General features: G+C 34.0%; 1 protein-coding gene across 3 annotated transcripts in view; it reads right to left on the bottom strand.

Annotated features, from left to right (window-relative positions):
- The window catches only part of LOC141549512 (triple functional domain protein-like), a 226,307-nt gene that overhangs the window by 4,268 nt on the left and 194,714 nt on the right, over positions 1-27,325 (bottom strand). For all 3 annotated transcript variants that reach the window (XM_074279116.1, XM_074279117.1, XM_074279118.1), the window contains one exon: positions 7,051-7,165. In XM_074279116.1, coding sequence (XP_074135217.1) covers positions 7,051-7,165 — 115 coding nt within the window. The remainder of the gene's footprint in view (positions 1-7,050; positions 7,166-27,325) is intronic.

Genomic DNA, 27,325 nt, shown 5'->3' on the forward strand with positions numbered 1-27,325 from the left:
AGTAAGCAGAATGCATCAATCCACTACATATGTGTTAATGTTCTTAGGCAAATTTTAACTTGGGTCTCTACCAGTTTCAAGTCCAATATTTTTTTTGACTACACTGCACTACAAGTCACTAAATGACCCTGTGTAGAGGGCTAAAACTCTGAAAAGGTGTACTTGAATCTAAGATATCAGAGTACTTAAGGCTATAACCCTGAAGGTCTCTTCTAGCACTAAATCTGTATCTTATGAAATCAGTTTTTGTTCCCAAATTGTGAATGTTAATAAAGAAACTGCAAGGGGTTCTTCTTATTATTATATAATAAAAAAGGTAATATGCCTTCCATAAGCTGAATCAATTTTCCACAAATATGTTTTTACTATTTTTGAATATATATAGATTCTATTGTGATTAAGAAATTAAAGATTTGTTTAGAAACTAACCAAACAACCAACAAAAAAGTCCAGAGAACTGAAAATACCAATCCAAATGAGGTTTGACTAGTGTCCTGTTAAAATCATTTGTCAAAAATCATCTAAATATATTCTGACACATAAATATAACCTTTTCTATATTTTTTCAGGGAAAAAGGAGGGATCCTGTATCTCTTTAGGGAGGAAAGGCTGTAAAATTCTTGGCACATGTAGATGGTTTTAAAAATAATTATTATCAAAATAATTAACTTCAAAACAATAGAAATTCTGGTCTGCAATGTTATTTCCTTGTTTTGTGTAAAAGCATCCCTTTCATTAACTTTTCAAGATTTCCCCTACTTTCTTTAAAATACTTCTTTCAATTTCCTCATTAAGGCTCTTTGGCAATGGTCAAATAAACAAAATCTTCAAGAAAAAGATTAGGAGCATTTGTGCATCCTTCATTTTTCAACATTTATTTTGATCAATGAGCAACATCTTTCCTTAATGGTTGGCTTGTAGAGGAAGGGAAGGGAATACACATTTATATAGCACCTGTTACATGGCAGGAACTATGCTAAGCACTTTACAAATATTACCTCATTTGAGCTTCACCACAACCCTAGAGGTAGATGATATTATTATTCCCATTTTACAGGTAAGCAAATTGAGGCATACAGATTAACTTGTAATCCATGAAAAAATCAGACAAAAATATGAAGATATCACACACACACACACACACACACACACACACACACACACACACACACAAAATCCATTTTCTATTTAAAATTTCCTACAATACCGGCTGAAAAGAAGTGCATATGGCTTGGTATCCCTTTTTAAAAGTTTCAGGTGTTATATTAGAGGGAGGGCTTTGAGATGGTTTCCAAGATACATCACAGTTAAGGGACAATTCTAATTATTACATAGTCTATTCCCTAAAACAGCTTGTGTGGTCTAATGGTGTTGTTGTCAGGTTATTAGCTAGTTAATAATTGTAAAGCACTTTGAAAATACCAAAGTACTATGTGAATGCCAGTGATAATTTTAGGTTTTCAACTAATTTGAACTACTGCTTTACTGTGACAATGGAGAAATCATCTGACATCTAGCCTTAGGCAATCCACCTTGGAAACTGGCCTAAATTTAAATCTTTGTAAAACTAACTGCTACACCTAAGTGTGAATTTTCTGCTTAATTACATCTTTAAAATTATCTTCTCTGTGCCTTTTAACACAGAATGCTAAAAAAAAAAAAAAAAAAAAAAAAAAAAAAAAGCATTCATATTTAACATGTGTATGTATACACATACACAGATATAAACCCTAAGCCACTTGTTTTTTATTTTATTTATAACATGATGAATCTTTTACATTGTAGAACTTGAGTTAAGGTTAAAGTTCATATTATATCTATATTCCTATGTGGATGACAAAATGAGTTAAGAATGAGTCTTTATTAGCATATTTGTTATATGACTCAGCTGGATTCAGTCATACCTGGATTCAATGAAGCAGAATATTTCCCTGATTGAAGGAAAAGATAAATTTGGCAGGAGTTACCATATTACTTCCTTTTCATCAGAGTTCCCTAAATGATTGATTCCATTTAAAACTTTTGATACTCATATAGCTCACTCTCATATCATCATTTCCTTCTACTTCCAGCCCACTTTCTATTAGGAAATTTCAATTCAGGTACCATCATAAAAGGATTTAGACATGTTAAGTCAACCAGGTCCATTAAAACAAATTGATCTGAGTATTGTTCCGTTTTACTGGAACTCAGCATGCTAGTTTTCATTCAAATATTTACTTTAGGTTTACATAGATCAAAATACAGAACTCTATTAAAGTATATAATAATGTGCTACTATTTCTATGATTTACTATAGAATGTTATTGCTCCTGAAGTACTTAACTCTATGCAATTACTACATCTACATCCATATACCCAGTAAATGTCATTAGAAAACCTGCAGTCATATGTTTTATTAGTTGGTTCCACTTTAAATATTAATCTTCATTAGCTCAAGATAGATTTTTTTTATAGACAATCTTTTTCTTAACATAACCTACGTAATACTACAAAGCTTTCCCACTTGAAAAAAGACTTAGAAGGAATCCTGAATAATTCCAGGTTGTATAGCAAAATACTGGAGAACAATAAATTGAAGATTATCTAGAACTTGCCAAGTATTTTGTACTCTCCAAAGAAGGTTTAACTATTCAACATCACCAACAATCAAATAGTTACTACACAGTTGCTTCAAAAAAATCCGAACCCATCTATTTTTTTTCCAAGGAGAAAATGAAATGCTATTTAAAGAGTAATTAATTACAGTCATCTAAGAGACTGCTTTATATTTATAGACACCTAATCAACATGCACAATTCCTAGCAAGATTGGTTACATGCCAGACATTCATATAATGGTCCTTAGTTCAAGACATGTGCTATATGACCCACATCTGCCTATTTGCCAGTTGTTTCCGAAGACAGTTTGTCGTCCACCCTTTCCTTTCCTTTAAGATAAATGGAATCCCAATTTAACATTGATGTTCTCACTCAGAATAGCTTTCTTCTTTTTTTTTTTTTCTTCAAACTAGTTTTCTAAAGAAACAAAAGTTCTATTTTACTGGGCACAGAGATGAGGAAAGCAATTTCCTGTTTAAAAACTGAGGGATGAAAGTGAATTCAAGTCTTCAATCTACAATAACTATGACCTTATGCAAAAGAGGAAGCGCTACGTCAGAACAGATTACTTATAAAGCCACCTGTAAATTTTTTTAAAAATGTAAAATGTCCCAGAATACATTTGGCACAGTCTTAAAAAATATAAAATGTTCCAGAATATATTTTGTACATACAGAACATTTAAAAGTTGAGACAAGGGAAAATTCAGTCAAAGTCTAGAAAAGAACCAGAACTAGTTATAATAGTTGCCCTACAAACAGAAAACAGAATAACATTTTCGTTGGCAAAGAAAAGGATTCATCTAGCTATTTGTTCCCCCAGAAGATTCATACAGGCATTTCAATGGGAGTGTCACAACTTCACCTGTTAGCACCAAAGCGCAGCAAGCGAGGGGAACAGAAAATTAACCAGCATAATAAGACAAAGGTGGTAGCTCCCCCATCCCTCCTGAAAAATTTCCTACTCTGTTCAAATTGAATGCAGAAAACTGACCAGCTTTGTGTCTTTCAATTTAAAGACATCAATAAACTGGATTATGCTCAGTGGGATAACCAGGATAAAGAAGAATCTAAAAATCATGCCATATGAGGAATAGATGTTTAAACTATAGGAGAGTTGTACAAAGAAAACAGACACATAAGATCACAGATTTAGAACTGGAAGGGATCAACTCCCTCATTTTATAAATGAGGAAACAAGACCCAGAAAAATTGATTTTTCCAAGTTTACATAGCTTAGAAACCACATAGGCAAAGTTCAAACTAAGGTCTTGGTTTGAACGCTGAATCTTCTCTTTCCACTGCAATATGTGAAAGCTGTAATGTAATATTTGTGCTTTGTTCCAGAAAGTATAACTAGATTCCCTGGATAGAAATGACAAAACAAGGGTTCAATAGCTTGTATCAAGGATGTTGCAGGAGGGACTTCCTACAATGGAAAGGAGGTTGGATTAGACAAACAGTTTATAAGGTCCCCTTCGTTTCTAAGATTCTACAATTCTATGGAATCTTAAAAAATAGGAAAATTAAAGGGAAAGGAGAAAATGATGACCATTTCTCAATGCAGATAAGGCATCACTGTTAAACACATAAAACCTACCATAGTAGGTTAAGCCACAAAGTTTCAGTATATTACCTTTGAAAATGGTAAAAATGGATAGGTTACACAAAGATATACTTGTCATTGGCCAGTGTTATTTGTCCTAAATTTATCTTTCTCAAGCTTGAAGGAATACCTTCACATTCTAGTATACCAGAATTGGATGAATCTTTATCATTACACTTCATATCTTAAGTGACCTTGATTATGTCTCTTGATAATCTTTTTCCATTTGCCCTCCAATGTACAGATATAGCAAGTGAATTCATAAGAGCTAATGAGATTGCCAAGTGAAAAGTTTAAAAGGAAAACAACAGAGAGGTCCCTGGACAGACAGAGTCTTGATGGTTAGTAGTTACAAACAAAATGAAAATCCATTAAAGGAGACATAGCAAGATTGACTGGATAGGTAGGAGAATCAGGAGAAAACAGAGTTACGAAAACCTAAAAAAAAAGAAAATATCAAAGAAAACACGATGATTGATAGTATCAAAGACAGTAGTAAGGATTGAAAAAAAGGGATAAGGATTGAGAAAAAGCCAATGGAACTGGCAATTATGAGATTATTGGCATCTTTGAAGAGAGCAATTTCAATTAAATAATGAGTTCAGAAGATCAAACATAAGAATCAAGTAGAGGAAAAAAAGTGAAAATACCTATTATAGCTGACCTTTTCAAGGAGGTTAGCCACAAAAAGCTAGGGAGGCATGGGATAATACTTGAGGAATGAACAGATCTATCAAGTGAGGATTTTTTTTGAGGATGAGGCTATGGTAGGCAACAGAGGAGCAGACAGTGGAAAGAAGTTTTATTAGATGTTCTATAAATTAACTTAAAAACATACACCTAGAAAGAATAAATAGATTCTATATCTTTCTATATTCTATACCTGTATCTTTTCCAGTTAAGCTCTATGAATCAGCAAGACTGCTGGGTAATCTATGGGGAAAATAGACTTTATTTTTTCTAAACACCAGTATTTATACCTACCAAAATCATAGGTACAACTGTTATAAACTGTCACAAATTTCAAAGAGTAATTAATAGTTAAATGGGAATTTATACTTTAGATGTTTTGCCTTTAGCCCAGGTATAGATATATAGAGTAGTGACAGTTTCCACATATAAAATGAATTTAATTAACTTAATACATTTATAATATGGTCAGTGAGAGAAAGGGTTTATGGTTTTGATTGTTTAATCTAGATCTGTGATTTCATCAGAGTAAAAAACTCATTCCTACCAATGTAGATTGCAAATTGTTTCAGAACTTATACAATCTTAAGATTACTTAGATAATACTTGAGAGGAAAAGTGACTTGTCTAGGATCACAAAGTTAGTATTTATTGAAGGCAGGACTTGAGGTTAGGTCTCCCCAATCCCAAAGCTACACTTCTACCCAGTGTGCCATACCATACATTCTCTGTGTGTTTATGTTAATGACAGTAAATTAATTTTTGATTAATTTTTTAATTGAGAGATCAGTATATAAGCAATATATGATTATGATTTCCCCCCCCCCAATGGACTGCTTTGCAATATGATTAAATCAATACATATCATGTCACTAGGATACTCCACTTCCCCCTATTCTGAAATATTTTAATAAGGCAACAATAAATGTATCAGAAACATCAACTAGAAAAATTAAGGAAATCATCATGAATCTGAGTATAAGCAGTTACTAGGGACCAACCATTTATCAAAACACATTCATTAAGTTCCTATATATAAAAATAATTTTTTCAAGGCAAAAGGAAAGATATAAAGATGACAAAGATGCAGACTATAGTCTCATAGAATTTATAATCTATTGCAAATAGAAAACATAAATTACTACAAAATCAAATGTTAAAAAAATAAATCTTTAAAAAAACATTATGAAGTTCTATGACCTTTTATTAAGTGGGTAGGGGAGGAAGCAGGAAGACATTACTTTTAATTGGAGAGGATCAGAGAAGTTCCACATGAAGCTGATAATAAAGGATAAATAGGATTTTAACAGATACAATTGGAAGTGAGGGATGAAAGATGGAGAAGGTATTTAAAATAGCATGACCAAAAATGCAGAAGCATGAAAATATAATTGTGTTGTGGTGGATAAGTGAAGAGATAAAACAGAAGAAAACCAAAGCTGGATTGTGAAAGTTTTGAAAATCAGACTAATAATCAACAGAAGTTCACATTTCTCTAGCGTTTCCAGATTTAAAAGCACTTTCCTCACCACAGCCTTATGCAAAGTAGACAGCACCTATAGTACAATCTTCATTTTATAAAAGAAGAAAAAGATTCATGAAGGGGGCAGCTAGCTAAGTGGTGTAGTAGATAGAGCACCAGTCCTGAAGTCAAGAGGACCTGAGTTCAATTCACTTAACCCTTTCTAGCTGTGTGACCCTGGGGAAGGAAAGAGGGAAGAGAAAAGGAGGGAGGGAAAAAGGGAAAAAGGGAGAGAGAGGAAAAGAAGGTGGGAGGGAGGGAGGAAGAGAGGAAGGGAAAAAGGGAGGGAGGGAGTGAGGGAAGAAGAGAGAGAAGATTCATTAGGAAGACTAATCTGGTTGCAATTTGTAGGATAACTCTGAAAGAGGAAGCAGCTGATGACAGGGAAACCTGGTAATAAGTGACTGCAATAATTCAGGCAATAGGTAATGAAAGTCTGAATTGGGGTTATGGTTTTGGTAATAAAATAAACAAGAATAATGAAAAAAATATTTTGCAGAACTTAACGGCTATGGGACCTGATAAGAGAACATTAAGGATGACACATGGTGATTAGGCATTTCTATGCTAGTAAGATTAAGTAAATTACCAGAATGTTTTACCTTATAAATTATGAGAAAAATCACAACTTACCTAGGAATACAAGCTAGGTATGAAATTAGTCTTCTCAGATCTTCCTGTCGTATTCTATCATGATTGCTGCGAGCTGGAAAGGTTAAAATAGGACCTCCACGTTTATCTCTACCACCTAAAAAACAAACATTCAGAAAACACTTAGAAAATACATAGAAGGCAATAATAACAAATCAAAGAAAACAAGATTCTGATTTTGGATTTTTTTAAAAGACTTCATTTCCATCCAACAGAATGATACAAGACATACTGTGAAAAGCTCATTTTAATCAAAAGCAGCCATCAGGGACAGCAATACCAATAGCCAAGAGTTCTTGTTTTATCATAGGCATACCCAGGCTATTTCTAATCTCTTGGCAGCTCAACGAATGAAAAATGTCAGTGGGTCACCACACAGCCCTGCATAACATTCACAGTGTGCTGTTATATGGACTGTCTTTTCAATGCATTTTGTTCTTTCTTCATCTGAATTTTCATTTTGGAAGAAAAAAGTTTGATGTGTATATGTACAGAACAGATTCACCTTCAGTAACATTTAACTTGTTTCCTTTTCTACCAAAGAATAATTCTACTTCTAGCTCTGAAAGAAAAAGGGTGGAAAAGAATCATATCTGCAGGTGTTGCATCCAATCTTGATGGTCCTAAAAAATGTGTGAAATAGTTGGCAGTAGTCTAGAGCTTTAGGATTTGAAAAGTGTCTTGCATTCATCAGCTCACTTAAGTCTCAGCAACTCTCTCAGGTAAGTACTATGTAAGTGTTATAGGTGAGAAATCTGAAGCTCAGAAGAGATGTATAAAATGTGTGTGTGTGTGTGTGTGTGTGTGTGTGTGAGACATCATTCAGACACTCAGGTGCTTTTATATATCACATTATCTGTACACGCGTATGTTCAGGTGTTTACAATCTAGTTGGGGAAATGGAGATAACAATGCAAAGCAATATATGCAGGAACCTTAATCAGTGACACAGAGAGTGCTCACTAAATTCAAGAAAAAGATTCTAGATGGAAATGCTCAAGTTTCATCATAAAAGAAGAGAGGCTGTAATTGGACTTTCCAAAATAGGTAGAATTGGATAGGTAACAATTGGAAAGAAAGGTGGGAATCCACAACCCACTTACAGGGGAAGGCTTAGCACATAATGTATTTGAAGACTTCAAACCAATGATATTTTTTTTTTAAACAAACAGTTTTAACTAATCTTTTTTACCACAAGATTTGGTCAGAAAGGAAGAGGGACAGAATCAACATGTTTATTGCTTCCTACTACCTCTACCAAGCCCTGGTTCTGTCACCCTAATTCAATAACCTCTTCTGCTTCAAAGTTCATGCTAATATTTAACTATACACACTCTCTCCAGATCCTTGTCATTTTCCCATCAACTAGAACTTCTCACACCTTTCTCCTTACTCTGATATCTGGCTTTAAAGGACCTTATCATTCTTAAAAAGTGTGATATCTACCCTGAAAACCCTTCTAACAAGTTTTTGAAATTCTAAAATCCCATTTTTATTCTTCCTCAATCAATACACTCCCCTATATAACACTGTAGCATTCAGAATGTCCTTATCTTCAAAATTTTGAATTTTGAAATGTCCTTTTGCAGCAATTTTCTTGCTGTCTTTCTACTTCTCCTACTTCATTCTTTTACCAGTTTTTGTTTTTCTTTGTATGCCTATCCCTTAGCACCATTCCTGGTACATAATAAGTGCTAAATAAATGCTTACTGACTTCATTGGATTGATACTTCCAGTCCCTCAATTTCTCCTTTTTCTCTCACTCTATCAGTTCTATTCTGACACCCTCTATAAAATAAACACTATGATTAGCCATTACTTTAGTGCTTTTTTAACATCCCCTTCTCCCAGTGCTCAAACTGGGGAATTTCTAATACCTACCCTTGTTTTACAGAAGACAAATGCTACTAAGGAAGTTCCTAAAACTAAGCTACACAAGTCCACTACAAATGTATGCTAATTAACCTCAACCTGGCTCTCATTATTGCTTGACAATCATTAGACATTCCCTTATCACTTCTAGCTCCCAATTATATTCCCTGCCATTTCATTTTCAGCATGTGTCCTCACTTCCTATTATTAATGAAAAGACTGAAGGCATTATATGACCATACATTTAAAACACAAAAGAGGTATTTAATGGTCATGTAATCCAGACTTCTCATTTATATTTGAGAAATCCAACTCTAATAAAGAAAAGTCATAGTCATAACTGTAATAAGGGAAAGAGGTAGAATTTGAACTCAGGTCCTATGCCTCCTTGTACTTTTCATTATATCATTTCCCATTATGATCCCATTAATCACCTTTCTTGTCCCAATACTTTGGCAATATTTTCCTCTACTCATCTCGAAGACTTAAAAACCTATTAAAGTCTCTTTTATCTTAAAACTTTACTCAAAATAATATCCTCTTGATTCTCTTTTTGGCAAATTACTAGACATAATCATCTACACATATTGTTTCAGCTTCCTCAATTACCCAGTTAACCCCATAGCAGAAAGTATGAGAGATTCCTCTGCCTTTCCAGCTCTCCTTTTCTTTAACAGTTAGTTCTGTGGTCACAAGGTAAACATTTTGGTATGTATGTGTGAACAATCAGCTGAGTCATGCAAGCAATCAGATGTCAAATCCTAATGACTTTATTCCCACAATATATCTTATGTGGCTTTTTGTGGTGGCAAAGAATTGGAAACTAAGGGGATGTCCATGAGTTGAGAAACAGGCAGAAGGCATGTTGGAGGGAATGGTTTCAGAAAATCCCTAGAAGATTTGTATGCATTGATGCAAAGTGAAGTGAGAACTAGAAGAATTTATATCCTAACAGCAATACTAAAAATAATATACCTTGAAAGACTTAGAAACTGATTGATAAAATGACACAGATCCAAAGGACTCAGGATAAAACATGGTACCCACATCTAGGTAGGGAACTGATGGACTCAGAGTACAAATTGAAGCATATTTACTTATTATTATTATCATCATCATCATTGGACATGGCCAATACAGAAATAGTTTGCATGGTTATTCATATTTTAATGGGTTTGGTTTTATTTAAATTAAATGCAATCAACAATATATCATTTGCAAACACTTTCTAATGTTTAATATAAATGAAACCCTTCCTCATTCACAGAAGCCATCTCTTTCAGCTTAAAATAATATATTTTTCTTATTAGTCTTCCTACCTTCAATCTATTTTCGCTCTAGTTCATCCTGCTTCATATCATTTTCCCATTGTATTGGTCTGATTATATTACCCTCAAACTACATAAATTCTTGATTTTGCCATTTAAGACATTTCATAATCTGCTTCAATCTCAAAGTAGGATCAAAGAATCAAAGTAGGAACGGACTCCATAGACCAATTAGTCCAACCTACACCTGAACAAGCATCCCATCTATAAAATCCCAGAAAAGTTAGGAAACCTATACTTGAAAAACTATTGAAGAGGAACATAGTATCTCCTGGGGTTGTTCATTCCATGTTTGCATAGATTTTTAAGCAAATTTTTCTGAACATCAAATCTCTGCCTGTGCTATACCTACCCACTTTTCCTAGAAAAATTCTGATCTTTTTATTTCCCAATTTAAAAATACTGGAGAACAGTTTTCATGTCTCCCACCACTTTCATTTCTCCAGTGTAAATATTTCAGATTTTTTCAACTTAGCTGTATAGCATTCTCAAGTCTTTTCAAGGGATAAATCACCTTCCTCTGGAAATATCTCTCACTTACTAGTGTGCGTCCTAAAATGTGATGTTCAGAGCTGAATACAACATGAAAGAGGTGTTCTAACCAGGGACAGTACAGCTGAACTCTTACCTCCCTTATCAAACACTAGAATTTTATTTTTGCCCGCAATATCACACTGTTGATTAATATTATAGTCCCATTACAGCTCTCAGATAACATCTGGATGAACTATTATCTGTTTGGTACTTCTAAATATGATTTTTCAGAACCCAAGAATAAGGATTTACATTGATCAGTGATCTAACACTGAAACTATTCTCTCTAATGATGTTAATCACTCTTCCAACAGTCAGATCACAGTCCATTCTCAGTTTATAGTGGCTGACTTTTGACAATGCACTTTTGTCATATGAAACAAGAGGTATATTCAATATGCTATAGGTCTTCCTCTAGATCTCTTGACATGACGTGTGTGGGTACCCAAAAGGCTGTCCATCCTTTTTGGCATAATACCAGAACACATCTTTTTTCGATTACATGTCTCTTTCTACTCTTTCAATAAAGATGACTATTCTGAGATATTCAGATACAGTTCAAAGAAAACTAAATGTGTAGGGAAATAATCAATTATAGAGTCCCAGTTGTGCTACTAACGAGCTGTATGACTATCATTGAATTTTTCTGAGCTTCAGTTTCCTCATCTATTAAATGGGATTAATCACATTCAAACTATCCATCACATAAGACTGTGCAAAATGAGATAAACCCTACACATGGCTAATATATTGATTTTTCCCCCCTGGACTTTATGCAGTTCTCTTGACATGGGAGGCTTTCATTTTAAAATTTGTGAAATACTTATGTCTATTATTACATTGATTTTCTAAAATGCACAGAATAAAAAATATAGACATAATACTGTTTCTATGCTTAAAAATCATATATATATATATGTATGTGTGTGTGTGTGTATGTATGTATGTATGTACACACACATATCTCATACATTCTTAAAGAGAGCAGATATAAGAAGATATCACAATTCTTATATAATACTCTATTCTTGGCTTATTGAAATGTTTGTTCTTTGATGATGACTTAAGTTCACAAAAAAAGGGAGAGTTTTAATTATTTTTTTAAATGATAATTATCATTAATGACCAAAACATAGACAAAACAAACTCTTTAAGTTTGTTATGGTAGTCAGTCCACTTCTTGATAGGAAATTAATAACAATCACAATAATAATAATACCATTAAACTAATAATGATTTTTCAGGAATTCTGAGTAAAAGTAAATATGAGAGTTATCCATAATGCATGTTTGGGAAGTGGGGAGAATATAAAGACATACATTTTTTAAAATACTTGCAAATATGTATTTAGCTAGTGATCTATATCAGCTGTTGGCAAACTCTGGCAAGAGTTAAGAATGACTTTCAACTTTTTTAATGAAATAAAATTTTACATTAATATCCAAAACCATTCTTAGCTTGGAATTGTTCAAAAACAGGATATTGACAGGATTTGGCCCATCACCATAGTTTGCTAATGCAAAAATCTATATAATCTTTATCCTATGACAGTAAATTCATAGGCTACTGGGGGAATTTAATCACATTTCTACTTAAATATCTGCTTAATGTGGGGAAAAAAGTGTTGTTAAATATAAAGACTACCCAAAAATTCAACTCAGAGAAACAAATAGATGTCAAGAATTGTTTTCATCATATACCCAAAGGCAACAAAAACAGGATCACAAGATACTTGTAGCTGTTCACAAAGAGAATAAACAGACCACCATGAAGATGACTGCAGTTTATGTATCAATAATGTAAAGAGTGAAGAAATAGAGAATGTCTCTCAAGAATTTGGCAAGATATTCCAAAAAAGTCAATATATACTTGAATATTTTGTAATTCCAGCATAAATACATGTTGAGAGATAGGGGGGAAAAACTAAAAGTATGTTGGAAAATATGGTTTGGGACCAAGAAATCATAGTCAATGGTTTAGAGGCTATTTATGCCTAAGTAACATGAATATTTTCTTAAAGAAAAAAGTTGGAAGGTGTTAAGACTTGGCAAAGACTGCTTGACATTCTCCAAAAAAAGAAAAAAAAAAAAGAAAAATTGGCTACTGAAAAGTACCTTAGAAATCATCTAGTCAAATATTTATCTTTGTAGAGAGAAACTGAGGCTCAAAGATGTTAATTAATTTGCCCAACTTTCACAGATAGTAGAAAGTTGAAGTGTTTGGTTTTTAGTCAACATCTTCTGATTCCAAATATATGGATCATTCCACTAAAATATCTAATGACTTATTAAAGATATTCTAGTCATCTCAAAATCAGCTGCCTGACTACAATTAGACCTCTAAATGATTAAAGCAAAGGTCAAAGTAAATAGCACATTGAAAGAAAATAGAAAGATGAAAAAGAGACACTTTATGCAATTATAATACTTCAACTTGATCTGTTCAAACAAGCAGTCAGCTGACTTTAAAAATCATTTGTAGAAGTAATTGGTGAATGCAACAGAGATGCAGATTTAGATTTGATGTGAGCAAAAACTTTAAAATAGTTTACATGATGGCCAAAATAACTGTAAAGGGCAATAATCCTGAAAGATTGCAAAAATTAGATCAGTGCAACAAACACTTTGGAATACTAAGGGCATGTCTCCCACCTACCTCTGGGAAGAAAGGAGGTATGCTGAGGGAGGGAGTGAGGCCCACATCTCCAGACAAAGCGAATAAGATTTATTTGTTTTGCTTGCTGTATATATTTGTTACAAGGAAAGGTTCTATTGAAAGGGGGAGGGAAACAGTCGAGAGAAAATTGGAAAAAGACACGGTTTATAAAAAGAGATAAGAAAACAAAAACAAAAACCTTCCTAATCATTAGTTATCTCAAAGTGGAAAGAATGAACTGCCTTAGGCTATGGTTAGTTCTTCTCCATTGATAATCTTTAAACAAAGATTTTCTAACCTAAATTCAAAGCATCAAATAATTCTAAAATGCTCACTTCCACAAAAATCTTATCTGGATAGCAACTTGTATAATAAAATAGACACCCATGGAGTTTTAAATGGCCTCTGAAACCCCTTTTAACCCAAAACAAAAGCAAAAAGTAAAAAATAAAAAAGTAAAAAGACAAAAGTAAAAGAGACAAAAGCAAAAATATTACAGAAAACCATTTCTTATCGAAAATTCAGAGAATAGAATAGAATAATACAATTAGAAATCATCTAGTACGATCCCCTAATTAAAAAAAAATTATTATTTTTTTTATTAGAAACTTCAAGAGATCTTACAGGGTTAAATGACTTATTCAGGCTCAGAGAGGTAGGAAGTACTAGGGTTAGAATTTGAAAACCTGGATTTCCACCCCCAAATTTAGGGTTTCTACCACAACAAAGAGTTTCTAAGTAATCAAACACAATTGCCCCCAAAAGGAGGAAGAATACATATAATCTTCTGAAAGAGAAAGGAGTGAGGGGAGGGGAGAGAAGAGAGAGAGAGAGAAGGAAAAGAGGAAAAGATTCAGAAGGAGAGTATTCAGAATAGTTTGGGCAACAAAAAGTTGTCAAACTGTGCATACCCTTTGACCCAGCATTGCTGTTATTGGGATTATATCCCAAAGAAATACTAAAGAGTGGAAAGGGACCTGTATGTGCCAAAATGTTTGTGGCAGCTCTTTTTGTTGTAGCTAGAAACTGGAAGTTGAATGGATGTCCATCAATTGGAGAATGGTTGGGTAAATTGTGGTATATGAAGGTTATGGAATATTATTGCTCTGTAAGAAATGACCAGCAGGAGGAATACAGAGAGGCTTGGAGAGACTTAAATCAACTGTTGCTGAGTGAAATGAGCAGAACCAGAAGATCGCTGTACACTTCAACAACAATACTGTATGAGGATGTATTCTGATGGAAGTGGAAATCTTCAACATAAAGAAGATCCAACTCACTTCCAGTTGATCAATGATGGACAGAAATAACTATACCCAGAGAAGGAACACTGGGAAGCGAATGTAAATTGTTAGCACTACTGTCTATCTACCCAGGTTACTTATACCTTCGGAAGCTAATAATTAATGTGCAACAAGAAAATGGTATTTACACACATATATTGTATCTAGGTTATATTGTAACACATGTAAAATGTATGGGATTACCTGCCATGGGGGGGGGGAGTGAAGGGAGGGAGGGAATAATTTGGGAAAATGAATTAAAAAAAAAAAAAAAAAGAATAGTTTGGGCAACATTCATTTAAAATGTCTAAGAATTATAAATACATGGACTAAGTACTTCATAAATGCTTGTTGACTGAGAGTAAAAGAAAACTAAAGGAATATTTCCTCACAAAACGTCAAAAAGAAGAGAAAATTAGCTTACAGAAAATCTGTCCTTATCATCAGAAGAAAACCAGGATTGAAATGGATTGTGGTCTCTTAAGAAACTATATTTCCTATTGATTTGTGATTCTTTTCAGATTGATCTGTGATTCCTTTCAGATTCCCAGCCCCTCCTGGCTGAGGCATATCAGTGCAAGATGCCAGGGCCTTTGATTCACAAATCCTGGTCAGAAGCATTCCTTTGTATTCCAATAGGAGATCCAGGCTTGTCCCAGTCCCCACTGGATCTGAGCCAACTTGGGCTTTCTCAGCCCCCACTGGTTCTGATCTGCTCTGGTTATCCCAGCCCCCATTCTGACTTGTTTGGGCCGCCCAACCCCCACCAAGACAACTAATATAATAAGTTTCCATCAATTAAGGTCTTTGCAGATAGACCTTGGAAGCTTACTCAGCTGCCAGGACTTTCTGTCCACTGAGAATTGCATTCTCAGGGCAAAACTCTATTTTCCATAGATCTGCCCACTGGAATAATATTCTTTTTCAGTGTTATCCTCTCCTTATCCTCACCTATTTCCTTAACTAGACTTTATGCCTCTCTGTCAGGATTTCTAATCTTACTTCCAATTCCTATAATAAACCCCTTTTATCAATCCAGATTTTCGGGTTTGTAAATTCCTTTACAGAGAACCTCTGTGCCGCCAGAAGAGAGTCCCTAAAACTCCCTATCCTTGCACTGAATCCCAAGGGGTTGCAGGAGAGCCAAACCTCTCCATTTGGTTCCCTGAACCTGAAACCTGCTACTAGAGCTTATCATTTAACTCCCTGACCACCAGAAAGCCTAATCTCATTTTGGTTCTCTAAATTTAAACCTCATCAGGATCACATTAGACGGAAAATGGTCAAGATCTGGAATAGATTTGTGTGTGTGTGTATTTGTGTTTTTATATATATGCATGATCTGAGATATTTTCATTGGTGACAATCATGTAAACTCAACATTTAAACACATTTAATTATGGTTCACTTAGAGGAAAAAGTAGCAATAGCATTTAGATAACAGGAAAAGCTTTAATGATGTTTTTCTTTCTTTCTTTCTCCCATGACTACTCTATCCCTTGCTTCCCTCTCTTTCCCATTAACTCTTTTTTTTTTTTTGAGTTAAATTTTATACTTTACAATGACTATATTTCTATTGATGACTCACAGCTACTTGAGATAAGTCTGGCATCAAAGAAATGAGGTTTTATGGGATCATCTTGGGATCAGATAGTCCATTGGATTTAGAATGGACACTTTTCCTACTGTTAATACAACTTGATCTCTTCTTTTCACTCAATTTTCTGACTCCTCATTTCCACAAAATCCCATCATCTTTAGTTCTCTGTAGAGGTAGAGTCAGAGAACATGTAATCATTATAAAATATTAATTAAATATAATCCAAAAGAAGTGTAGGGATGGGAAAAGATAAAAAAGGGATAAGACAAACCCCCCAAAATTAGAGTAAAAAATAGGATCATGTTTAAATGAATGAATAGAAGGAAATCTAAAAAAAATTACAAATAGGATAGCTTTGAAAATTACATGGTGAGCTGATTATACAGAGTATCCCAAAAGTCTTAGTGCAATTGGGACACTATGTTTTGAAAGAAAACCAAATTTTAAATAATAAATATTTTCAAGTAGAATCTTCTTTTACTAATTTGTATAGAAATATCTATTTTATTAGTATTGAAGGGAGCCTGAAACTCTAAAACTCCTTGAAGGAGAGATTCTCCCAGTGTCTCTGGGACCCCACCCAAGGAAAACAAGATAAACAGCTTCATTCTATTATCTAGGTGGGACTAATTGAATCAGGAGTTGGAGATTCCAACCCCACAGAATTGGAGAAACACCCATTCAACTCCAAGATTTTCTATTCAATTCCACCTCAAGCTGAAAACCCAGCCCCCATGGAGCAAGTATCCCTTGTTGCCAAAGCTTCTATTATCAAAGAGCCAATCTTAAACCCTCTCTTTGCAGAGGACCTAAAATGCCAAGGAATCTTTCTTCCTGGCATAGCAAGTCTCTGCTCACTGGGATGATATTCTCTTTCAGCATTACCCTCTCTTTTATCCTTACCTATTTCCCTTGCATGCTTAGGAGGAGCAAGTTCTCTGTCGGGACTTTGCCACTAAGGAATTCAGTCTTTCTATTCATGCACACCAAAGGCTGACTTCCCAATGCCAATAATAAACCTCTTTTTATCAGTCTAGCTTTTCAGGTTCATAAATTCCTTTATGAAGGGCCTCTTGCACCACCAAAATGGGGGTTCCCAAAAATCCCTACCCATGCACCAAATCCCAAGAGGATTTGGGGGAGCCAAACTTCTTCATTCAGTTCCTTGAACCCTAATCCTGCCACTAACCTCATCACTGAACTCTCTGACCATCAGGAACCCTAATCTCATCATATGGTTCTCTAAATCTAATCTCATCAGTAATTAAGTCCAAATTTTTGAAAAATTAAGCACACACACACACACACACACACAGAGTAATCCAAAAAAATAGGCACATATTGGGCCTAATTAAGATGTAACATATGACCAAGGATGATTTACATGCAAGAAGTGACAAAATATATTACAGAGAACATGTATTACTAGTTGCATAGCAAGGATGGTGAGTTTTAAAAAGAAGATAAGAGAGCTACATTAGTAAAACCAAGATTTTTTTTTTAAAAGTGTCTAGCACATTGGTTAGTTGACTTATAAAGAATTGACAAAAAAAATATTAATAGGAACTACATGGAACAAGAAGATATTGGAGGGGCTGCAGTCTTTAATAAGAGAGGTAGTTGCACAAGAGAAATTAGAGAATCATCAAAGTATATACGGCAAATGGTAATTATAGAAAAATCTTGACATTCTGCAAACAATGTTCTTTATCAAAAACAGGCAGGTTTTGTTTGTTTGTTTTTTGTTTTTTCCTTTTAAAGAAGAGAGTTGATGAGGTAAGAAGACAAAAAAGAGGTTTTAGAAAAGAAGGAAAATGAGATGATAACCATTCTAAGGTTGGGAGCTCAGACTTTCCTCCTTTTTAATATTGTTTCTTGTACTAACCAAAGTGTTGCTTCTACATGTAGCAACTCAAAGTATTGTTCTCCTTACTGGGTCCCTAAATCCATCTTAGGGTCAATTTACATTGTTCCACATCTTTTGATCACATCAGTTCAAACAGGATTGCTCTTCCCTTTGTAGTTAGCATTTGCTCAATATAGACTTATGTTGCTAGATATATTTTCATTTATCTTATGTTTCAGACTAAATTATAAAATTCTTTATGCTGTACTTAAATGTACCAAAAATTACTACACTTTTAAAATGTATCAAATTTATATAAGCTCTTACTTTTGTACCAACTGAAAATTTATTGGAATTCAGTAATTTCACTAAAACTATCTATTCTAAAGCATAATGCCACTTGCAAACATTATTATACAACTTTTTACAAATTTAGTCATAGAGTATAAATTAAAATTAGTCATTTACATTAAAGTTCCATCTTTTGTAATTGCTGTACAAATTTAGTTTCTGCTTTTTCATAAACATAAATTAAAGAAAATAATTGTTTTTAAAATTTAACACTTAAAAAAACCCCTCAGATAAAATCTGGAACTTACCAAGAATTTTATCTTATTTTATATCAATTTTTTAAAAGCTAAATTTACTTATTTTTTCTTATTAATGCATCTATGAGATTTTTAGCTTATTCATGAGTGTCTTGGCCCAAAGCCTAGAATTTTATTGATTAAACAGACATTTTCTACCAGGACATTCTCCAAGGGAGGAAGAGAGGGTAAGAAGTGTTGTATTGAAAAAGTACAGTAAGATACATATGGGAAGAAGCAACTGCTTTTCATTCTATTCATAGCTTTAGATCCCATCAGACAGCTAAATTATTCTTCAAAATGGGATTTAAGTACATTCATATAAGTAAAGTATAAAATCATAGGACTTTAGAACTAGAAGTTGAAAGATTATCTACAGTATTATTCCTCATTTTACAGCTGAGAACATTTATGCAATTTAATTATACCAGCTAAATACTAACATTAAAATAGTCTATTTTTTTATTCCATTGTATATTTTAAATATGGCTTTTTTTTTTTTTAAAGTGGACTAAAAGAAAGAGTCATAATTGTACGTTAAGTATAAAGCCCAAATAAAGGGAACCTGGGAAACCTGCTCTCTTTTGCATCATAAAAAGGTCATAAGTATCATAAGGCCAGACCTGTATCTCATACTGTTCACCTAGTCTGCCCTCTGGCAAAAATACATGGCAACAAAAATTCAATGGAATTACTGCAATTGGCTGAAAAGAGCATTTCAACAAGCTCTGTTCAATTTTTAACTAATCTGCTTCTAATTTCTGAACATCCTATGTCTTCTCTACCCCAGTGAAACAGCAAATATCTATTTCTAATACACAATCCTAGAGACTCCAAAGTTAAATTAATGCCAATAATCTAAACCAATGGCATGGGAAATTATTAAAAATATATATTTTTTCCCATAGCAAGGTGATTGAATACAAATACCGTCCAAGTAGCACAAGATACCTTTTTGAATGAAGTTTGAAAAATTTTGGCTTAGAGCTCTCCCACAAACACATCTCTATAATTGAAAAGAATATGCAAACAAATGAAAAAAATTTACACTTCTTTGATCTATTATGGATTGATATTTAGGATATAAGGTATCATACAGTTTCTCTCTCTTTCTTTCTCAACACTGAAAACATGAGTTTACTCTAATGCATTATTTTCCCCTTTTAATCTCTTAAAATCATTGCTGGAAAATGTAAAGCAAAGCTATGCAGTCTATTTCCCTTCTTAGAGTGAGAAACTATAATTCATTCTTTTAAAGATAAGGCACTCTTACAAGATGAATGCAATTTTAAGGATTTGCTTCCTTTTTCTACAGCAATAATTATTTCAAAGTGGTGGTTACAACAACAAAAAAATTTGTTGACAAGTTCCATTTGAGAAGTAGCATTAGAGGCAGCTAAGTGACACAATGTGTAGAATTTCTTCGGGGCTCAAGAACACACCTTTGTGAGTTCAAATTTGACCTCAAAAATAGACTGTGTGACTCTGAGCAAGTTATTTAACCCTGTTTTCCATAATTTCCTCATCTGTAAAATGAGCTGGAGAAAGAAATGGCAAATCACTGCATTCTCTTTGCCAAAAACCAAACAAAACAAAAAACAAAACCAAATGGTGTCACGAAGAATCAGATTTGACTGACATAACTGAATAATAACAATGGTACATACATGGAAGGGTAGCTTAAGGTCAAAAAAGCCCAAGTTGTAATTCAACCTGTGAGACATAATGCTTTTGTGATCACTTAACCACTTGCCCACGACACTCTCTAAAATTCTAAGCTGTAGAAAAGTTTGAGATTTATATCAGTTGAAGTTTTCTAATCCAATGAAATAACAGATCCAAACCACTTGAAAATAAACAAACACTATCATATCCCCAATACAAACTTGTATACAAACTTGGGAACCCAAAAAAGAGGAAGAGGGAGATGAATCTGGGGGTCACATAAGTTTTCATATAATACAAAACTATATGTTGAATTTAGGATATAACAACCAGCGCTACGTGAAATAAAGCACTTCATGAAAGTTACTGGGATATGTTTGTTGAAAGAACTGGACAAGCTAATAAATAACAATTAAATTCTAGGCTCCTCTCAGTTCAGAATATCTACATGGTCCAAAGTCAGAGGAAAAGAAAACTCTATTCAGCTTTCTTCTCTCAGTGAGTGAGTGAGTGAGTGAGTGAGTGAGTGGTGGGGATGGGAAGAGGCTAGAGAGGAAGATATGCTGTTGAGACTGTCAGACTAATCCTGAAGTTTCTTGGGCATCAATGTGGAATCCAGTAGCATAGAGACAAGAACTTTTCCCTGACACTGGAAGAAGAGTGCCCTTTGGCATGTGAGTGTTCTTGCTGATACATAAAATTTTCACAATAGTATTCATTCATATTTTTTCTGGCTTTTTCTTACAAATTAGGTATCATTTTGTTTGTCAGCCCAACCTATCATAGATAGGAACACTATTCCCCTCACTATTAGTCCTTACTAAACAAGAAAAAACTTTATTCCTGCCTCATTGGCAGAAACATACCAATGCCAAGTGCTAAATTTGAATTACGGATAAAATGGAATAGCAAACCATTTTAGTCATCTGATGATATTACTTGAAGAAATGCAATAATTTTCACCAAAAAGAACTTTATCTTAGTGGCATATGATGTTTCCCACACTTTATGGGTAGAAAAAATGAGGAACAAAGATATTTTTCCATAGTGAAGTCGGGAACTTGATTTTTGACTTCTGTAGATACCTCTCTCATTCAGAATACTCTGTGTTCCTTTTATTCATATCTCAAGTACTATAAGATTTTACTCCTGTCTCTAAAGTATTATAAAACAAAACTGAAGCCAAAGGACAAAATCACTTCTTTTCTTTTTTTGGACAAAAACTACCATAACATGTAGATTAAAATTAAACTTAATTTTTCAAAGAACAAATAGTAATATGTTAGTGCATGAATGTAAATTACAGCAAAAGACTGTCTGCTGGCCAATAATACCTTTCCTCCTAACTAAAGTAAAATTTCCAATGTTGGCAACAAATGTGGTAATTACAGTTAAAAGACATTTAGTGGCCTAAAAAAGAGAACACAGACCTACAACTAATGGCTATAGTTGTAATCTTTTCCCTCAATGGACCATATTAAAATATCTGGAGAATTGTATTCAGATCTAGGTGGCACATTTTTAGAAAAGATTGTGACAAATAAGTAATCCAAAAAAGTTAAATAAGTAATCCTAAAAATCCAAAACCTTCCATACAAATATCAACTGGATAAATTGGGAATGGTTAAAATAAATAAGAGATATGAGGTGGAGAATAGAGTATGTTAATACTTTCAAGAAGCTGAAGAGCTGTCATATGGAACCAGAGACCAGAAAAAGGAATCATGGATAGAAAGAGGATAGACAGGAGGAAAAATACCCTAAAAATTAGATTTATGTTCACACACACACACACACACACACACACACACACACACACACACACACACAAAAGTAAAATGGCCAACTTAAGAAAGTGGCAGGTTTACCATCCCTAGAGATCTCAAAGTAGAAGCTAATGCTAAGTGGACAATTTTTTTTCAGGGAGATTGAATTCATGACTACAGGCAAAGATCTTTTCTAACTGAGATTCTTTTGTTTCTTTGACATTCAGTGTAATGAGTATTATCAAGGTAAAAATAAAACAAAACAAATAAAAAACAGGTAAAATTTGCTTTTTCTCATTAATTCTCAATGAAGAATTTCTAATAATTAGAGCTCACTAAATAGGCAATGAGCTGGTTTGTAAAGTAATAAAATTCCCCATTGATGCAAATGTTCAAACATAAGTTGTAAAACTCTCAAGGAATTTGGGCAGATGAACTTTAAGATCATCAGGAAGTCTAGGGATCTGATTATGTTTTAGTACAGAAAGTAAGCGTTCTAGTAAAATCAAACAAGTATTTGAATATGTTCACATAAGATGCATTCATTCCTAAATAATACTAACTACATTGTGCCAGGCACTTATTAATCATTGTCCAGATCCTAACCTTTTCAGTGTCTTCCTACTGCTTATTCAAAAAAAAAAAAAAAGTTCAAACTACTGAAGCTGACATTCACATTCCTTTAAAATCTTTCTCCAAATTACTTTTTTAATCCATATTTTCTATTACTCCTTTCCTCTACAGTTAGAATGATGCCACCTGACAACAATCCTCTAATCCAAATCCTTGAATTTGGTCCAAATTCAGACCCAAATACTATGGGAAATTAGCCTAAACAATATCAGTTTTCACCATTAATAACAATAATAGCACTGACTATATCTATAACTTTATATATACAGATACTGGAAGAGAAAGGAGAGAAAAAAAAGGAGGATAAGGAGAGGAAGAGGAAGAAGAGTAAGATGAGAAAGAGTAGGGGAAGAAAGGGAAAGAGGGGAAGGGAGAGGAAAAGAGGAAAGAAAGGAGAAGGGAAAAGGGTAGAGGGAGGGAGAAACAAAATGAAAGAGATGGGTAGGGAAACCTTCAAGAAGACAAAACATCTAAGAGAATTATTAGTCATTCTTTATAAACTTCTCCAACCTCCAAGGGAAGAAATTGTGCAACACATGTAATTATAATTAAATGCACAAGGGTCGAAACAACCCCTAGAAAAGCTGAAAATTTCTTGAGTTCACATCAGTGATAGTTAAAGTATTCAGTGTTTACCCTAAAAATAAATAGCCAGGCTTATTTGTCTGGGATCTCAACACTAAAGTAGTAACCCCACTCCAAGTGTTTGCTTGAGGTCCATCAGAAAACAACCCTTTCGGCCAATTACCTGAGCATAATTGACAGGCATTGATTCTACATGAGCCAACTGAAGAAAAGGAAGCAGAGGTGGAATCCAGAAGCTAAAAAATAAATCTGTGCATGTGTCTGCCTTAGGCCTGAAGGAAAGGGTGATAGGAAACTAGGTGGAACCAGCTTCATTCCACAAGAGTTATCTAGGGGCAGGAATCCAAGATAACACACTCCCTACCCCTTGAGGCAAGGAAGCAGAAGCAGCCTAGCAGTCTAGTCTTAGGTAGTCTACAACATTAGAGAAAAGAGAGAATAATCAGGGAGCAGGTGATAAAAGAACACTAAAGAAAGGACAAAAATGCCAAAAATATCAAAGAAAAAGCTTCTATAAAATCCCAAGGGTGCGCGCGCGCGCACACACACACACACACACACACACACACACACACACACACACACAAACAGAACAGCTCATAAAAGTGGAATTTTTTAAAATGAGTAAAAGCACAAAGAGAAACCAAAGTACAAGTGTTAAGCAAATAATTTCATGTGAAGGAGAGTGCTTTACCAAAAACAGAATTCTGAGTACTCTCCAGAGATCCAGAACAACAAGAAGAAACTTCAGAATGACTCAAAAGAGAAATCAGATTATTAAAAGAGAGCTGGAATAAATTTAGGTCAGAAAACATGGTTTGCAAAGTACTTTTCATACATTATCTCTTTTGAGACAACCAATACATTTGTGAAATAGGTACTAGAAATATCATTCCCACTCTTCACATGGAAAAAACAATGAAGATGGGGACAAGTAAAATAACTTAAATTTGGTCACAGAGCAAGCACTCAGAGGTGGAATTCAAACTTAGATCTTTCATGAATCCTAGACTAACACTCTTAAGCTACACTATGCTGTTTCTACAGTGTGTGGTACAAAAATGGTGAGGGGTCACCATTTAATAAAAAAGCTCAATAGATCTCTAAAAGCAAAGCAAAGTTTATTATACAAAAAGCAAAGCAAAGTTTATTATACATTCTCAAGAGAAGAGTGTCCCACCCCTCGAGCAGACAATGGAAGGGAGGAAGCACCTTCTGGGGCAGGGTTAACACTTTTAATTCCTAATGCAAATACCCCCTCCCACCACTGACCTTCATCCTCATTGGCTGAGGATCTTACATTCTAAACAGGAGATCTATCTAATTGAACTTGACCAATAAGTACATAGTTGCCCATATTTGACTGAACTAGGGAGAAAATGATGTCATGGGAGGATAGCAGGAAGGGGACTCAATATGCCCTTGATTCAATCTTCAGAGTCCTTTAGGCCTACTCAAACTCTGAAGTAGATGAAGCCTTACTCGATTTTCACAGCTGTCTTGAAAGATTTCACCTCATCTAGTTCAACAGCATATAGTCTTCTCAACTCTTATGGAACTTTTTCTCTGTTCCTATTTGTCACTTAATCATATGCTACTTTGTGTCTATTAAATTCTTTATAAATTCATATATTACCATGAGAGTAAATTTCTAAACTTGTAAAGAGTTAGAATTGTATCATACACAAACCTTAGCACGCTGCTAAACACAAAGTGCTCATGAGTATTAGTTGAATAGCTAAATGAATAGATTAATTAAATTAATGAAAATGTTCTTCTAATGAAATTATCATATTTCTTAGGGCAATTTTACCTGCCTTCACAAGAATAAAGGAAAGGCAATTCTTCCTTCATGTGTTCTGACTCCAATTTTGCAACTTTGCTTATCCTTCCTCAAAACTATTATTATAGTAATAATCACTCTCTATAATCATCAAAGTGATAAAACTTTTGATTTGTAAAAAGGACCAGGGGAATATAGCAAAAACCTTTAAAAAGGGATAAAATCTTTAGGATGTCTTAGATTTTAAGTTTATAGATAGAAAAAACCTCAAGATCATCACATTCAGTTCTTAAACTGGATCCCTTCTTAAAATGTTTTTAAATCTGATAGGGGTTGAGGTCCCTTTAAGATTTCTTTTCTGATTCCCCAACCCCTCACAGTTTCTTCCTTATCTGAAAAGCCTGCCAGAACTTGGGGCACCGCCCACAAGCTCTTTTTAGGTATAAAAGAGCCAAGCTAGAGCTCTCTCTTTGCAGGAGCCCTTCCCCCAAGCATGATATCCTTCTAAACATGTAGGGGGTCCTGCCCGCTCAGCGACCACCTTTGGCCCTGGCATCTTTCCAATTAAACTTTACTTCCAAATTCCTACAATAAACTTTTTTTATCAATCTAGGTTTTCAGGCCTGTAAATTCATATACAGGGGACACTGTGCCTCATGGGATTATTTTGCATGGACCTATGGGGTTCCCCCTTTCCTCTCTTATCAAATCCATTAAATGAAATATATAGGATTACAAAGGAAATCAAAGAGTAGTGAAAATAAAGGTTTATTTTTTTTCCTAATGAGTCACAGGCCCTCTGAAAACTTAGAGGTTTATGGACAACCTGGTTAAGAACCCTTGATCTAACCATGGAGTCTAAATGAATATCAAAATATATTAACTAGTTTCATCTTTTTTTTTTTTTTTTTTAAACTTTTTTGCTTTTCCTTCTCATGGCTTTTTCCCCCTTTTGATCTGATTTTTTTTTTTTTTTTTAACAACATGACAAATATGGAAATATATTTAAAATGATTATACATGTACAATGTATATCAGACTATTTTGGGAAGATGAAGTAAAAGAGGGAGGAAGAAAAAATTTAGAACTCAAAATCTTACAAAAAAGAATGTTGAAAAGTATTTATCCATGTAATTGGAAAAAAAAAATTTTAAGAACTCAATCTAGTTAAATCTGAATTTATAGATGAGGAAACTTAAGACCTAGATTATATACATGGAATGCTCAGGATCAAATAAATAATCAAGCTAACTGAAGCGAGTAGAACTAAGAGAACATTGTACAAAGCCACAAGATTATATAATGGTCAATTCTAATGGAAGGGGCTCTTTTCAACAGCAAGGAGACAAGCAAGAGAAAGGAACAAACCAGTTCCAATGGTCTTGTGATAGACAGCACCACTGTGGGAACTGAGTGTGGATCACAACATAATATTTTCACATTTTTTTGTTGTTTGCTAGCATTTTTTTCTTTCTCATTTTTTCCCCTTTTGATCTGATTTTCTCATCCAGCATATTAATTGTGGAAATAGAGAGGAACTACATGTTTAACATATATATTGGATTACTTGACATCTAGGAGAGGGGATATGGGGAAGGGAGGGAGAAAAAAACCTTAGAACACAAGGTTCTGCAAGGATAAATGTTGAAAACTATCTATGCATATGTTTTGAAAATTAAAAAAAAAATAAACTTAAACAAAATAATCAAAGAAACATAGTTAGCCATCAAAGTAGCAAGCTAGAGATTCAACCTTTGGCCCTCTCATTCCTTAAACTCAATGTGCATTCCACTGTACCACAGTAGCCCACTTGAAAAAGATATATTCTCCACGTCACTCAAATTTCCTAGGTTCTTCTGTGGATTTGGAATACTTACAAGATATGATTCTAACCCTGATAGTTTAAATCAGCACAAGATGCTGCAATAAAACTTCCTCATGCAGAGACTGGAACATGCAGTCTTGCAAATTCCAGAGAAAACAGCTCTGAGTCATCTATAAATCCATAATCCATTTGCTGAACAAGTTTTTTTTGACAATTTTGCAAAAGGCAAAAAAGAACAAAAGGGGTTGTATACTAACAAGTGTGCTAATTTAGTTAACATGGTGCTTTGAAAAAG

Source organism: Sminthopsis crassicaudata, chromosome 1 (genome assembly GCF_048593235.1).
Source record: "Sminthopsis crassicaudata isolate SCR6 chromosome 1, ASM4859323v1, whole genome shotgun sequence".
Lineage (NCBI taxonomy): Eukaryota > Metazoa > Chordata > Mammalia > Dasyuromorphia > Dasyuridae > Sminthopsis > Sminthopsis crassicaudata.